At 42.8% G+C, this 16,364-nt stretch overlaps 1 protein-coding gene across 1 annotated transcript in view; it reads left to right on the forward strand.

The window, feature by feature from the left end:
* The window catches only part of PSMD1 (proteasome (prosome, macropain) 26S subunit, non-ATPase, 1), a gene marked incomplete at its 5' end in the record, with an annotated part of 67,248 nt that extends 52,389 nt beyond the window's left edge, over positions 1-14,859 (forward strand). The window contains 6 exons of the mRNA XM_010013630.1: positions 3,972-4,141; positions 5,840-5,932; positions 7,531-7,623; positions 11,055-11,201; positions 13,654-13,808; positions 14,640-14,859. Coding sequence (XP_010011932.1) covers positions 3,972-4,141; positions 5,840-5,932; positions 7,531-7,623; positions 11,055-11,201; positions 13,654-13,800 — 650 coding nt within the window. The remainder of the gene's footprint in view (positions 1-3,971; positions 4,142-5,839; positions 5,933-7,530; positions 7,624-11,054; positions 11,202-13,653; positions 13,809-14,639) is intronic.
* Positions 14,860-16,364: the final 1,505 nt, after the last annotated feature.

Consider the following 16,364-nt stretch of genomic DNA (forward strand, 5'->3'; position numbering starts at 1 on the left):
ATTTTGGTCATGCCCATACTCATACTGTGTTGCTGGGAAAAGAGAGCCCAGCTGGCTTAGCTTTTTCTCTCAGCAGTACAGACCTGCTTCGAATTCCAACCTTTAAGATTAAATGCAGCTAAAACCTTATTTGCTTTCTGTGTCACTCATGTATTGTATTGTATGATGACTTGGAAACCAGAAGCATCCAATTTTAATAAACTACATGTGAATTTGTGCCAACTTTAACCTCTATTTCTTGCTGAGTTGCTGGGGGAAGGCTGTGAACTACACGTTCTTAACCTATTGCCACTTTCATTAGAGCCTCTTGAAAGAATAAATTCTTTTTTATCTCTCCCATACAAGTACAAATGCTTATCTGAAACAATAAGCTATAGAATTTAATTATCAGTACCAGGAAGAAAAGGTTCTTTGTGTCATCTGTCATAGTTGAGGCAATTGAGTTTAGGGTTTTTTTCTTGGGTTTGTTGTTTCTTTTTGTGGGCGACAGGAGAAAATTATAATTTTCTTCCAGTGACAGGCTTTGATTAAAAGTATAAGATTTCCAGTGCACAACTGGGAGATGATGCACAGGAGGTGGGGTTTTTGCTCTGAAAATGAGGCAGTCATTAGACCAGTGGTTTTAGAGGTGGAGCAGGGTACCTTGGGAGCACTGAAATTAAGAATTTGGTTATTGTCTAATTGTTAGGCCCCAGCACCTTTAATAAAATAAGAAAAATGCAGACACTCTAAATTTAACTTACGGATTTTTTCCCCCTTCTCCCAAAAAACCCTCTGAACTTTTATAATGCTCCCGTTTGTGTACAAACATGCTCTTTTGTTCCAAGCTGATGAATCCTTTTCTGCTCTTTGCAAAATCATTATGCTTTATTTTCTGGACTATGTATTTGTAAATGTGAGCTATAGAAAGGATATACTGATCTTAAATACATATCAGCATTTTACCTGCTTGAAAATTATATTGTCCTCTGGACTCTAGGTATCTTCTCTAGTTCTTAATGCCACATTTCTCAATCAGTGAGAAAAAAGGAGCAACAGTCATTACACAAATACCTACATAGTATATCTGGAAAATCTTTTCTCGATATTTAGGAAAGGTTTGGGTGGTTTCTGCAGAGCAATGGCTTGGGGACAGAGTGTAGCATTGGGCAGTGCAGACTGAAGCCAAAGATGTTGACAACCTGATGGTGAATGTACTGGATTTTCCACAGTTTGGAGACATTTTTAACAAGTGATAAAAAAGGAAGTGTCATCCAAATTACAGAGGAAAGAGTTGCCTATCTTCTTATTGCTGTCTCTCCAAATATATATCTTGCATAATGTGTTGTATTTTGGATGTTAAAAACTTTATTACAAAATATAAACTGATGCATAAGGTCTGCTCTCCCATGTGTTGAATTTGGTTTGAATTTCCTAACTTTCTGATGCCTGTCCTTGTTCATGAGCCCTTCATGTAAAGTTGGGTCTAAGTCTCTGGTAGTTAGGAAAAAAAGCTATTATCCCATGCTAATGTTTTTGTCCATTAGATTAGAGCTACCTTGTGTTTCATTGCCCATATGAATCAGGTTGCTGGCACATGCTGAAATCAACTCTGCCAGCGTTTTCATGGCTGGTCCTGTGAGATTTTTGACTTCTCAGTGCTGCTGCTAATACTTCCGGTTGTCTTCGTTCACTAAATTGACGAAGTGGATTGTAAGTGTTTGCTGATAGAGAAAGAAACAGTATGATACTGTTAGAAAATGGGATGCTGCCTAGGCCAGGGTTGGAAGCTAATTTCCAAAGTCCACAAAGCATTTTAATGACTGTTGTGCTGGTGTGTTGTCCTGGGCTACACTGCCAGAGTATTACAAAGGGCCACCATGACTATGTAAAAAATGGGTTCATCAAAGTATATAAGTCGTCTTTGATGAGCTCACTTTTTATCAGTGGGGATATGTGCAGTCTGCTTGATGCACTCTCCCTCTTGTTAACTGACATTAAACTTGAGCCAGCAAATCTTCATAGTCTTTAGAATAGCCACTTTAATTCAGGAGACCTTGCCGCAGTTGCAGTGTAAATTCTGGGAGATGAACTTCATAGTTATACCCAAGGAGCTGTGAAAATTTTTCTTGGTTTTTGATTTTTTTTTTTACAGGCACCATGTCACAGCTTTCATCCTTCTAGGCAAAGGTCTGGAATGTGTTCACTTCCAGACTGTCAGGACTGCTACTTAATCATGAAGATAAATCAGAGTTGTGCAATATTGTATCTCCCCACCTTTCCTGCTCCCTGCAAAACTCAGGGAGAGAGGGTGGTTTGTGTGTGGGTGTAAAACAGCAGGAAGAAGTAGCATGACAGCATCTTTTGAATATGAAATCTGTTACTCATCCAGGAAATTCCAGAGATTGGATAATATAATTGTAAAAGTTAAAATAAATTCTGAAAATTAAAGTCTAAAAGTTTGATAAAGTCTAGTTAAGCTGCTTGTGCAACATTCACTGGGCTGCTTGAACTAGAGTATCTGCAGATTACTGAGCTGGCCCATATACAGCAATGCAGTGAAGAAAAGTTCAGAGTAAAGATGGGGGAGAAGGCCAGTAATTTGAGTGCACAGTGTTTGACATGTTCATGTTAAACGATAGCACAAGACCTCAGGCAGTCTGTCCTTAATGCTGTGGCAAATTCAAGTATAAGGGCGAGAGACTGTAATGAGAGAAAATAATGGGAAGCAGAGCAAACCTAGCAGTAGTAAAAGATGAGACTGTATCATTGTCTTTCTTCAAAGAGATGGTGGGAAGGAATTATCTAGTCAAACAGCAGGAGATCTGTTGCTACCACAAAGGAAAAGTAAGGAGACGCTATGTATGCAGAGTATCCTACAGGAGAGCATCAAAATCCTCCATCTTCCATTGCTTCTCCTGGGACTAACACTGCCAGATACCCAAGTTGAGATTACTGCTTCATTCAGAGCTTTCATGAATTTTGGCAGCAAAAATTAATTTTGCTTGTCTTTAAAACTCAGCTCCATTGCCGCCTGGCCCTGTTGAGGTAGATAGCTGTCTGAGGCCGGGCAGTGTTACTCCATCTCGGGATTTTCAGCTGCAAAATGCCCTGAGTTTGTAAGGAGTGAGTGTTTGTATTTTAACAAAGTTAACCTCCCTGCACCTGGTCTTGTCAGCAGTAATGGACTTGCCTGGTGCTCTCTGCAACCCAAGTCACTGTGTTCATCAGAAGACTGAAGATCATATTAACACTTTCCCACTCTGTCTGCAAACGCAATCTTTCAATTTGGTTTCTAGCTGGATGTTTCTGCATTACATCAACATATGGAGCTGTTTTCGTCTCTGCTTTGAAAGTACAAAGCTAAGACTAGGTTGTCTGGCAGAGATGTAATTTTGCTGCGAAGACTGTAGGAGCTTGTCTCTGCTGCTTAGATTGATAACCTCTAGAAGCAACTTCTGAAGTTGCTGCTGTTTACATTTTTTTCTAGTGAGATGGTGTAGGATAAAAACCTAGGCATATTTCTTCCAAATAACTGACAGTTCAGGGAGGCAGCCAGAGAAAGAAAAGTTTCTGTATGCACTGCTTTCTCTGCACTGTTTTTCTTGTGAGTCTTGTCTTGAGGATCATCTGTATGCTATGTTTTAAAACTGCTTACAGCAAAGGTTTACCTTTTTCTTCCTCTCTCCCTGCCTTCTGCATTGTAATTCTGTTTAACCTGTATCCTGGCAAAATAAGTGTGTGCAGGCTGTATTGACTGTGTTTAGGTAATACCTTGCAGATACAGCTGCCCATCTGTTTAACTGTGTAAGCTGAAATCTTGGTAATGGAGGGAGGTATGTTCCAGAGGAGAAAGCTGACAGCACTGTGGCCTGGCTTGCGCTGTGAACAGCCCCTTCACAGCAGCTGTTTTAGAGATGCACTGCTCAGGTGTCTTTGTGGAGTACCCAGGAAAGCATTCATTAACTTACTTCATTTATGATTCCTTACAGGGGGCCATAACGTAACTATTTCACTGCAGTCGAGGACAGGCCATACCCACATGCCTTCTGTGGTAGGGGTTCTGGTCTTCACCCAGTTCTGGTTCTGGTTCCCCCTGTCACACTTCTTGTCGCTGGCTTTCACCCCAACCTGTGTCATTGGCCTTAACAAGGATCTTAAGGTATGTAAGGAGCAGAGAGGCAAAAAGGTGCTGATAGCTGCTTGGAAGACTCGAGTGGTCTGAGAGTGGTGTGCATGGATTTATTAATTGTCTTTTCATGTTTCCAGCTTGTTTGTGTCAGAAAAGTCTTTAACTGGAAGAAGTCTGAAAAGCAGGTTTAAATTGCAGAGCTGGTGGTGGGAATAGGGACAAGAAAAATGTAGAGAGCAGACTTTGACCCCTTTATTTCAAAGTAGCTTATGAAGAAAGGAACTCTAGTCAGTATATGTGGGCAGAGACCACCCCATCATCACTCCAGAAGGTCAAGGTTATTTAAATAAAAAATAGTGTGTTGCCCCACTGCCCTCCCAAATAAATTATGTGATATTCTCCCCTAGGAAAGCTAGCAGTGGGAAAACAGGATTTGTTTGGATTCCTTGAAGAATAAATATTAAACCAAGCAGTCATGGGTACCGCACTTTTCTTATGCATCTGCTTTTCTGGCTGATGAGCTGTGCTATGGCTGCTGCAAGCTGTGTACCATCCAGGGTCTCCTGTGCTGAAGAACTGAGCTTGCAACTTCCACAAAAAAAAACTTGTGAATGTGGCAGCACAGGGTGTGCAGCACCCTCCTGTCATTGCTGCAGCCTTATTCTGTGATGCACAGAGGACGTGTAGGGCTGGGCTGCTCTCAGAGTCCCTCTGTGGGACTGCGCCAGCATACTGGCTTGCAGTCTCTGGACCAAAACCTCAGGGCTCTAGGTTGCTCTTCTTCAACTGCCTGAGGCTGAGCATCAAGTCAAATTACACACCGCTCTCAATTCTTGCTGTTTAAAGAGAGAGGGTTGTTTTTTCTTTCCCCTCTCTCTCCTGAATGCTTCACTGTGGCTGCGTTGCTGCGCCTCCCTGGTGGTAACAGGCTCAGTACCTTTTTGGGTGTTAAGCTGAACTGCCATTTTGACTCTCTCTCCCCATTCTTTAGAGCTTCCAGGGAGCCCAAATGGCTGTAGGTCAGGTTATGTTCTAGAACTTTGCTTGCACACTAAAGCCAGCTACAAGGCTGGATGTATGTTATGGTCTGCACCACACCCACCTTGCTTCCTCAGGGCAGTCCCGGTTCTATTGTTGCTTCTTGATGTGTTGTAAAGGAAGAGAGTTGAGATACTGCAGAAATTCAGTTAAAGTAAGGATTTGGATTGGCTGTCAGAAGATGCTTTCTGCTCTTACTTAAGTAGCCAAGAGTAAAAGAATATGTGACATTGGTAACCCACCCCCAAAATGTAATGTCCTTTTGCAAGAGGTGAATGTCAGGCAGTGATTGGTTTGCTCTAGCGTGCACTGACAGAGCAGGTCTTAGATCTTAAACTAATTTTGTGTTCATACAACCAGGCACATCAATAACATTAAAACCACAAAAGCTTTGAAACACTGAAAACAAGGCATGGTGTGAATAGCATGGAGGAGCGTGTTTGGAGAAGGCTAGGAAAGCTTGCCAGAGTTGAATTATAGAATAATTAAATAACATTGTTCTAGTTGAACTGTTGCCACTGATAACAGTTTCTCAGCTTCCGGAGGGGGAGAAGGGGAAGCTTGTGTTCTTTAGAGGATCTGTGTTTGTCTATGCTGGAAGGAAAATGAAGCTAAAGTTAATTATTCTGCTGTGGATTTTTTTTCCCTGCTTTTCTCATCTCTAACAATGCTTTTAACTGTTTGTCTTAGATGCCGAAAGTCCAGTACAAGTCCAACTGTAAGCCGTCCACATTTGCATATCCCCCACCTCTTGAGGTACCAAAGGAAAAGGAGAAAGAAAAGGTATGTGGGCTAGCTTTCTGTGTGGTAAAGACCCCTTGTCTCCTAGTATAAACATTGACTTTAGTGGCACTAGCAGAGAATCTAAAGAGTGAAAGAAGAATTGTCAGGGACTGTTGTCTCTGAAAGAGAATTCTAGCTCATTTTTCCTGCTGTGTCTGGGACTGTTGCTGATCACAGCATGCAAGTACTTTGCTACTGAGTTGCTGGGACCTCCCTGTCTCCAGTGGTCAAGCAGAACTATCGATTTAAAAAAACCCAAAACAAAATGCTTTCCATGCCATACTGATTTGTATGTATGTATCATCTTTGCACAGCGCCTAGCACAGCAGGGTTCTTGTCTATGACTTGGGCTCCAAAGTTACTGCAGTACAAACATTGAGAATATTAGGTGTGACGCTTCTCAAATAGTTCCATATGGAAGGACAGAAGTGTACCTGGTCTTGGGGCAGTGGGCCCATGTGCTAGAACAGTAGCTGTCAGGGCCATGGACTGCAAAACGGTGAACATGGAACTGAGAATAGGTATTGAAAAGGAAGAGATGAGACCTGTGGTGTAACGAGTGGGACAATAGTGGAAGCAATTTGTCTCCTGGCGCAGGATGGTAAAAGCTATTGAGCAGACCACAGCAGCAGGCAGAGCAGCCCTTAGGGAGCAATTGCAGCAATGGAGACATAAGGCATGTCATGCTGATGGATGACATTGTGTGAAAACTGTAAAACATTTTGCCAGAATTGAATGCTGGCCGGGATAGATTTCTGAGCCACCAAGAAATGAACTCTGATGAAAGGCAAACCTCACTGCTCTGAGAAAGCAAAAGCTGTTTTCTGACGTTTGGAATAGGTTGGTAATTTGACTAATCTTTCTCTTTTAAACTTTCCTGGCCAAAATTAAACGTGTGAAGAGCCCGCCACCTAGAAAGCTTCACCAGCAACGTAGCTAATGTGGTTGCTTCCTGTCTCTCCCAGAGAGTCACTGCCTTACAGAGAGTTACTGTGGATAGAGAGATGTGCTCACTGGAAGGGAGACAAGCTGAATTCTTGTATTCAAGTATTGCTTCTGGGTACTTTGTGGCTCAGGAGTGACAAAGCCTCCTGAGGGCTCCTCTGTAGGGCATTTTGCATATCCACTTCTTCAGATCAATGAGAAACACAGCTGTCTGATTAGGACAGCAGAACAGCTTTAGGTCATTTCTGAAGAGTATCATATACATGTTTCTTTATATTGGAGACTCCAGCAACAGGTTTTCCTGTAATAAAAATTCAGTTTGTTGCTCTGTTAACTAAAGAAACCTCTCATATAGACACCAAAACAGTAGTGATTGTTCTCTAAATGAATAAGTTTGTTCTCCTTCTGCATATGTGGCTGGAGCCTGTGTGCATTCATGTCAATTTTTTTTCTGTCTCAGCTCTGCCATTTATTTGCTTTGGTGTATTTATCTCTTAAACAGAGCAGTGGGTAGGAAGTGGAATTGTTCTCATTGACAGCTACACTGAGAACTAACCTAACATTGATCTCCTTTTGTTCCCCAGTCTGGGGAGCTGAAGCACAGCGTACAATGTTGCAGTTATGCTGAATACCTCCTCTGTTGAAATATCCAGGTTTCCACTGCTGTGCTGTCCATCACTGCAAAAGCCAAGAAGAAGGAAAAGGAGAAGGAGAAAGAGAAGAAGGAAGAGGAGAAGATGGAAGTGGTGGGTGCAAACATTGAAATTTATATTTATCCTTATAAATTTAAAGGTGTGTCATGAAAGCTGGCACCCACTGAACAGTCCCCTCTGCACTTGTGTTAGTTCTGAACAAAGCATTAACACACTTTTCAGTGTACTGCATACACGGGTTAGCATCTTTACACTGTGTGTGTGCACTGTTAAAAGCAAGAGGTGTTATTATTTCTGAGAAATAAATCTTCCTCAGTTAAGTAACTGAATTCCTTAAAGGCAGAAGCTTATTTTGTCAAATTTATGTGTCTTTAACTGTGTGAATCTTTTGTGCATTATTACATTGCCAACTGTTTCTAGACCAAGGGAATTTTATCTCTTATCCGTGTACTTTCGTTATTAATGTGGAAAAAGACTTAGGAATTTTATGTCCTAGGGACTTAGTGTTGTAGCAGGTGCTTGGTGATGTCTAATTCAGTTGAGAGCACTGAAGAGTTTTGAACTTTCTGGTTTTCACATGCTTAACTCCTTATTCTGAAATGTTCACCTTTTTGGCAGCAATCTCTTACGTGCTTTGCCCATCTATCAAAATGCCAAACATTTATTCACACCCAGCTCAGAACCAGCTAAGCTTTGAGCACAGAATCCATATGCTGCTCAGTAGTTACGGCGATTGCTTCAGTCTCTGATGATTTCTTTCAGCTCATAGACCTGACACTAGAACTTGTCATCCTCATCTGTCAATAATGTGTCATCCTGCAGCACGCTGAGGAATAGAGAAATGGCTAGTTAATGAATTCTTGGTGGTTGCTGTAATTTCAAAAATTATGGCAGCTAAAATTCTTACTGTATCCTAACAAAGGACCCTTCCTTTTGTGCTCTTAAAACAGATGCAAATATGCCAAGAACAACTGTAAGCTGAAAATGTGTTACAGAATCATAGAATCATTTAGGTTGGAAAAGACATTTAAGATCAAGTCCAACCATTAACTGAACACTGACAAGTCAACCACTAAACCGTGTCCATCAGTGCCTCATCTGCACATCTTTTAAATACCTCCAGGGATGATGACTCCACCACCTCCCTGCACAGCCTGTTCCAATGCTTGAGAACCATTTCGGTGAAGGAATTTTTCCTAATATCCAATCTAAACCTCCCGTGGTGCAACTGAAGGCCATTTCCTCTTGTCCTATTGCTTGTTACTAGGGAGAAGAGACTGACCCCCTTCTCACTACAACCTCCTGTCAGGTAGTTGCAGAGTGTGATAAGGTGTCCCCTGAGACTCCTCCAGGCTTCACAACCCCAGTTTCCTCAGCCTTTCCTACAGGACTTGTGCTCCGCGTCCCTCACCAGCTTTGTTGGCCATCTCTGGACCTGCTCTAGCACCTCAATGTCTTTCTTGTAGTGAGGGGCCCAGAACTGAACATAGGATTCGAGGTGCAGCCTCACAAGTGCCAAATACAGGGGGATGATCACTGCCCTAGCCCTGCTGGCTACACTATTGCTGATAAAAGCCAGGATGCCATTGGTCTTCTTGGCTCTCTGGGCACAAGCTGGCTCCTGTTCAGCTGTCAACCAACACCCCAGGGTCCTTTTCCACCAGGCAGTTTTCCAGCCACACTTCCCTAAGCCTGTGGTCTTACATGGGGTTGTGGTGGCCCAAATGCAAGACACTTTGCACTGGCACTTTGCCTGGGTGAACTTCATGCAGTTGGCCTTGGCTGATCAATTCAGCCTGTCCTGATCCCTCTGCAGAGCCTTCCTGCCCTCCAGCAGATCAACTCTCCCAGCCACTGTAGTGTCATCTCCAAAATTACTGAGGGTACACTCGATCCCCTCATTCAGATCAATACAGATATGAAACAGAACTGGCCCCAGTACTGAGCCCTGGGGAACACCACTTGTGACTGGCCACCAACTGGATGTAAATCCATTCACCACCACTCTGGTCTCGGCTACCCAGGCAGATTTTATGCTGAGAACGGTACAGTTGTCCAAGCCATAAGCAGCCAGTGTCTCCAGTGAAAATGGTGTCAAAGTCTTTACCAAAGCTGATAAGCTCAGTAGAAACTTTTCTGATTCCACTTTAACATCTACGTGAGAAAAGCAGAATGGTCAGAGAATTTTTGGCCTCTTTAATTTTGAAAAGAAACACATAAACAGTATGTGAAAGGAGTGTGGTATAAGATCAGAGGTGCATGTGTAAAATAACCTTTCTAGACCTATTAAGTGTGGCCATGTTATAGGCACTGAGCTTTATCCAGTTGGCTCAGAAAATGAATCATCTCATACATGCAAGGTCAAACCTCTGGGTTTTTGGTTTTTTTTCATTTTGCTCCTTTATCAAAGTTTCCTTGTCACCAAACACTGCCTTTCCTTTGAATTATTCTTGCAGCACTGTATACTAAGCAAAATGTGCTGAATAGATGCATTTTTCTTCTAAAATTGCTACAACCTACAGTTAAGTACAGGTGTTGAGAGGAAGCAATATATTACAAGATTCATGTGTTGCATCTGTGTCTGTACACTCCAGATGTGTCTAAAGTTTTGCTGGCTGAATAGAACAGAAAAATGAGGATAGTAAAAAGGGAGCTTGCTGCCACCTGCTGTGTTTGAGTTGATAGTTTTGCCATTGTCCTAATGTTTTAGAAGTATAATTGCTTTCCTGTTTTTTCTCTTATGCCTGTTATATGACAAGTAATCCACAGCTTCCAAGAGATCTGCACAGTGACGAGCAGTCACCGTGACAGAAAAAGTCCTGTCTGCTATTGCAGGACGTGCCATGCACTTAGTGGGGCTCCTGATTATTTCCTATTGATTGTTTCCATCTTTTCTGCACCTTTTTTGTTTGCACTCAGATGTTCCTGAGCAAGGGGGAAAACACAATCCATGTTCTTAAGAACATGAAGGATGCCGTGTTTCTTCCTTCTGAACTTTTCCCTCTAGCTGCTGAGTTATTGGTAAAGGAGGGTTTAACTGCAGTTCCCTAGGGAGTCACTGAGGTCAAATCATTCTGGTTGAGTTCCCATCACTACCAGTAACGTGAAATGTCAGTGACAGCTTTATAACTGCAAAACTACAAGGACTGCTTTTAGCAATGTTCATGTGCTCAGTAATGATACTGAAGAATCTTCAGGTGTGACCAGAAAGTGGTGAGTGAGCTTACAGAAAAAGTATGAGAAAGGGAAGCTAGAGGTAAACTGTTCCACTAGCACCTCTTGCTGAACTTACTTTCACCTGTAGTTGTGAGTGAGGCATTGCCTGATGAGAACACTTTGATCCACGCTGGCATTGCCTGTGCCAGCTGATAGATAGGTGTTAGCTTGTTCCTCAGCAGAATGGTTTCTCACTACATTCTGGGATTTGCTGCCTGATTGTACTTTGCCCTCCTGAACTATGAAAGTGTTAGAGATTACTAATTACATTTTTAAAATAATGTTAATGTTCTCCTCCCTCTCTGCAGGATGAGACTGAAAAGAAGGATGAAAAAGAAAAGAAAAAAGAGCCTGAACCCAACTTCCAGCTTCTGGACAACCCAGCCAGAGTCATGCCTGCTCAGCTCAAAGTTCTTACTATGACAGAGAGCTGCCGATACCAGCCTTTCAAACCAGTAAGTGTCACCTTCCTAGTCCATGTGCTTGACAGAGTGTTCCCAGGGCTGGGCTTGTGCATAAGGACCCAGAAGTTCTGTGTGTGCATGAGAGTGCCACTCTTAGCTGGTGTATCACTGTAATGTCTGACAGATTTGCAACTTCACTGTTGTCATACCTTCTTTTTAGTGTCTCCCTCTCCTAATGATCACATGCAATTCTAGTTGTAGGAAAGTCAGAGCTGCTGCAAACCTTTTCACCGTGCTAATGCGGCTTTACTTTTATTTCTTCTTCTACATATGACAAATGCTGTGACATGGAATCCAATCAAATGTACTCTGTATTAATGACATTGCTGGGGACATAAAGACTGAGCCATGATTTTTACAGTGGGCTGAGATGTTTTAGAGGTTTATTGCCAAAGCAGTGAAATATATTACGACTTCTACTGGGGCTTTATTATCCTGCAGTGGGATTTATACCTAAATGGAGGGGGTTTTCCATTAAACAGATTCCCTATTCAGTTACATCTCACCTTAGAAAAAGTGCCTTTGTCTCTGCTTAACAGAGAAGATAAAGGATGTGATTGTCAGGTGGATGATGGAAAAGATCTTTTAGCATTAAGCCTAAGGGATAACTAACTTTTATGTGAGATGCTCAAATATATTGCAAAGCTAACAAGCTTGCTCCTGACCTCAAAATCTCCTGAGTCAAATTCTTCTGGCCTTTATTTTTGTTCAAGAAATAACACTCTGGACTTTCTCCTTTTGCAGGATTCTGCACGGGAAAATGGTCTTCAGAAGAAGTAATATTTTTTTGCAGGCAAATAGTAATGTTTTTAATAAATTGATTGATTGGAATACTGTTAGCGCATTGGAATTCTCTGTGCATCATCCCCTTTTGAAAAGTCTCCTTTAGCAAAGCTGTGGAAGGATTTTTTAGTTTCTACCCTTCAAAAAGAGGAGGTGACCCAAGTGATACTTGGCTTGGGAAGATCTGTTATGTGGTCCAGTAATTGCCCACTCATGCAGCTGAAATGTGGAGGTTATCTAGTTGTTTGCTTCAGTTTCAAAAGAAGCCATGCCCTTGGTGAGGGGAGTGCAGTTTCCTGCCTTTAACTCCCATAAATAGGTTTTGAAGAGAACAGAACAGTGAGGGGTTTTGCTGGGATTAGTGTGTGTAACCAAGGAGGCTTTTGAAATGTTCCAGACCTTTGCTCTGCTTTGGGGAATGCCAGAGTAAAAGACCTCTTTTAAATGCTGTTTATAGCTTGGAATCCTGCTGTGGTCGAAGCCCTGATCCCAGACAGGCATGACACAGCACTGCCTCTTTGCACCTTGTGTTTCAGTCCTGGAGACACACAGATTTGCTTCAGCCTGCCAGGATGTTTGATTGTGATCTTTGCAATTAATTTCCTTTTGTTTTTATGAGGTTCTGCTAAATAGGATTCCTCAGTTGGTGGAAGCTGGTGATCAGATTATGCTCTGTTTCAGATAGCCTCTTGGGAGGCAGCTACACAGAGAGGCTTCAATAAGCTTTGTTGCCCTGAAAAGATGAGCCTTATAAAGCAATTATGGTTTGATTAGTTTACATATGGAAAGCCCCAGACTGGGAATGGGGTAAAGCTGTGACTCCAGATGCCATTTTCTATGGAACTGAGACTTAGATAGTGGAAATACAAAAGGTGGCCTGGATAGACTCTGTGCCATCCCCTTACCAGGCAGGGATCCAGGTGAGTGTCAGATGCTTTGCTCTGTGAAACTCATTGCTGCTGAGGTGTTTCATATGGCCTACTGTCCTGGTTTTAGCTGAGATAGAGTTAATTTTCTTCCTAGTAGCTGGTACAATGCTGTGTTTTTGCTTTAGTTTGAGAATATTGTTGATAACACACCAGTGTTTTAGTGGTTGCTAAGTAATGCTTACCCTGGTCAAGGACTTTTCAGTCTCCCATGCTCTGCCAGTGAGGAGGGTCACAAGAAGCTGAGAGGAAGTAGAGACAGGACATCTGTCCTGCACTAGCCACAGGAATATTTCATACCATAGATTGTCATGTTTGGTATATGAACTGGGGGGAGTTGGCCAGAAGAGGCCGGTTGCTGCTCAGGGATGAGCTGGGTATCGATCAGCAGGTAGTGAGCAATTGTATTGTGCATCACTGTTGTTTGTTGGGGGTTTTTTTTTGTTTGTTTTCTCTCTCTCTCTCTTTCTGTTGTTTCCTTTTTTAGTAGTAGTAGTAGTAGTAGTAGTATACTTTATTTTAATTTTTAAACTCTCTCAACCCATGGGTTTTGTCTTTTTTCCAGTTCTCCTCCCCATCCCACTGGGGGCAGGGGTAAGTGAAGAAGCAGCTGCGTGGTACTTAGTTGCCAGATGGGCTTAAACCACGACACCAAGGATAAATGTTGTGGCCACAAATACTCTAGTATGAGGTAGAGGCAAGCAGCTCTAATGCTCACTGCATTCGTCTTGCAGCTTTCCATCGGAGGCATCATCATTCTGAAGGACACCAGTGAGGATATGGAGGAGCTGGTTGAACCTGTGGCCGCTCATGGTCCGAAGATTGAGGAAGAGGAGCAGGAACCTGAACCACCAGAGCCCTTTGAGTACATTGATGATTAAGACCTGAGGTACAGTGTATTGTGCAGAGTCACCTTTATTAATCCCAATGAAGGAAAAACTCTTTGGATCAACTGAAGCAATTACCAGCACCCAGCAGTCTTGTTTTAGCTCTTTGACAGCTTCTCTGCCAGGTTCAGAAACATGCTTTATCCTGATTTGAAGAGTTTGGCAGCAATAAGAGAAGTCCACTCTTCTGGGTCATGCCTGACCCAGTTGTACTGGATCTGGTCTCTAATCTCACAGGTCTGGCTGCTCTTGAGTAGAGCCTTGCTGAGCAGAGTTAGAGCCATGCATGGGGTCACAGCCAACAGCTGGCCTGGGAATAATCAGCTCATGAAAACGATCCCAGAGGGGCAAGTGGTTTATGTAACAAAGCTGTCATCTGCTTGGCCTCAGTGTGGCAGGATTGGTTGAAAGAGAACTACTAGTCCCCTTTCTGGGGATGTCTTTTCTTCCCAGCAGTTCTTAGAAGAATTTAAAGGCAGTCCAGTCATGGGCTCTGTGGTGCTCTCTAAGCCTGACTCGTAGATCTGTTCCAGGCAGTGAATGGTGTGAATCTCTGGTTCCTTGGTTAAAGTGCCTGAACTGATACGCAAGTTCCTCACTGAGAGGCAGAAACCCAGTTGCTTTATTTCCAAATATGGGCTGGCATGTCCCAGTGCTCCCAAGAGCTCCCAGGATTATGCACTTGAATTGGTGGATGGGCAGGAAAACAAACTCCTTGTTAAAAACTGTAGATGTTGCGTCAGTGTCAGGCTCGGGTCAGTATGTGGGGCCAACCACAAGAAGCCTTAGTTAAATACATTTGCATTTCTGGTTTCTTTTTCCCCCTCCTCCAGGATCATGTCCTCTGAGGAAGACACTGTGCTTGATGTCAGAAAGACAGACATGAAGACCTTCCTATCAAGATCTGCTGTTCAGTGCATGCAGCCCCAATCTGTGCTGAGCTAAAACTGATAGTTCGTGTTTTATGGCTGAAGAACAGATATATGCTATTTAGTGTACTCTTTCACAAAACCTTGTTTTCAAATAAATATATTAAAAATTCTTGACAGAAAACTTGCTGCTTTAAAACACCAAGAAGACTAACAACCTTCGGTTCCACTCACCCCAAATGTTTAAAACTAGACCCAAGTTGTGCATTTTCCTCCAGCAAAGCTTGACTGACTCTGCTCTTCTGTAGAGTTGTTAGAATCAGTGCAGATCTCTACTTTCTTGAGCACTCACATAGGCTATGCAAGGTAACCAGCTCTGGTCTGGCCCAGCCATAGCACTACTGCTACAGAGAGGGCAGGTCTCTACTCAGCAGCAGCTGTCTAGATGAGGTCTGCATCCAAATTGCCTCTGTGATACTAACTTTGCACTGGTCTTCCCCCTTGTTCATCCTGGTATTCATGTGATGGTGTGGGGCTGACAAAAGGGCTGTGGGTATTAGTGATGGGGAAATGGGAGCATATTTCTCTTTGTTTCACAAAATCCCTTTTCTTTTTCCTGTGCGATTTCACCAAATATGAGCATAATAGCTCATGTGAGCAGGCAGCTAGAAAACATTACAGGCCTAGATGGTGTGAATCCAGACATGCAGGTTGTTACACTGCATTGCTAGCCAAGGGGGGATTTACAGTCAGGGGTATGGAATGAGCAGCAGTCAGAAAGAAGGAATGCTGCTCCACCATTCGCTGTGCAGCTAGCCCTTCACCTGGTGACCTGCAGCATTTCAAAGGATGTGCACCAGCGAGCCAGAGCCTGCAGCTGCGGTCAGCTGTAAGCCAAATGCTGGACAAAGCTCCATCAGTTGAAACAGCACTTAAACAGAATGAGGGGTTTATTGTATGTATGTTGGGAATATTTTGCTCCATGTGAACATGCCACAAGCTCATGTGCATCAGTAATAATGGAAGACAAATCTTGCATGTGGTGCCTGGTTGCTTTTCCAGCCGATGGTTTATTTTGGCGAATGTTACTACAGCAATCGAATAGTCTGCCTTTGTTCTCTGAAAAGCTTGAGCAATACAGAGCAGAGGTATGGGGCCAAAAGCCAATTTTGAGTCTTAGGCTTCAGTCAGAAGCCCCTGAAGTTGAAAGGTCTCGGTAAGGGTCCAAATCTGTTCTCCCATGGAGCAGAGCCAAGAATGAACCTGAAATGGATACAATGTTACTGTCAGTAAAACTGGAAACAAAGAGGGGATTACTGCTTCAATCTCATGGACATTCAAGTGAGACCTGTTACGTTTGCAAGAAACAGAAACTGGATAAATGTACATTGTGTCTTCCTGGTGCTGTAATCCCTTCCCTCTGAATGGGTACCTGGATTACTTACTCCTGCACATTCTGCTGATACCAACTGGTGTGGTTATGTGGGTTTTTTCAGGCAATTTGTTAGTAATGCCTTGTGTCTTCTTACAAAATATTGTATAGGGGGGAGGACATTGGGAGGAGAAAAAAACCTTCATTTCAGGTCACACAGCAACCTGCCAGATATTGCTGGGAGATCTCTAGAGTCTGAGTAGAAATGCTGGGAATAGCTGGCTCAGAAAGACCTAAAGTCCTATATCGGTGCCCTG

The sequence above is a fragment of the Nestor notabilis genome, unplaced genomic scaffold (genome assembly GCF_000696875.1).
Source record: "Nestor notabilis isolate BGI_N333 unplaced genomic scaffold, ASM69687v1 scaffold1494, whole genome shotgun sequence".
Lineage (NCBI taxonomy): Eukaryota > Metazoa > Chordata > Aves > Psittaciformes > Psittacidae > Nestor > Nestor notabilis.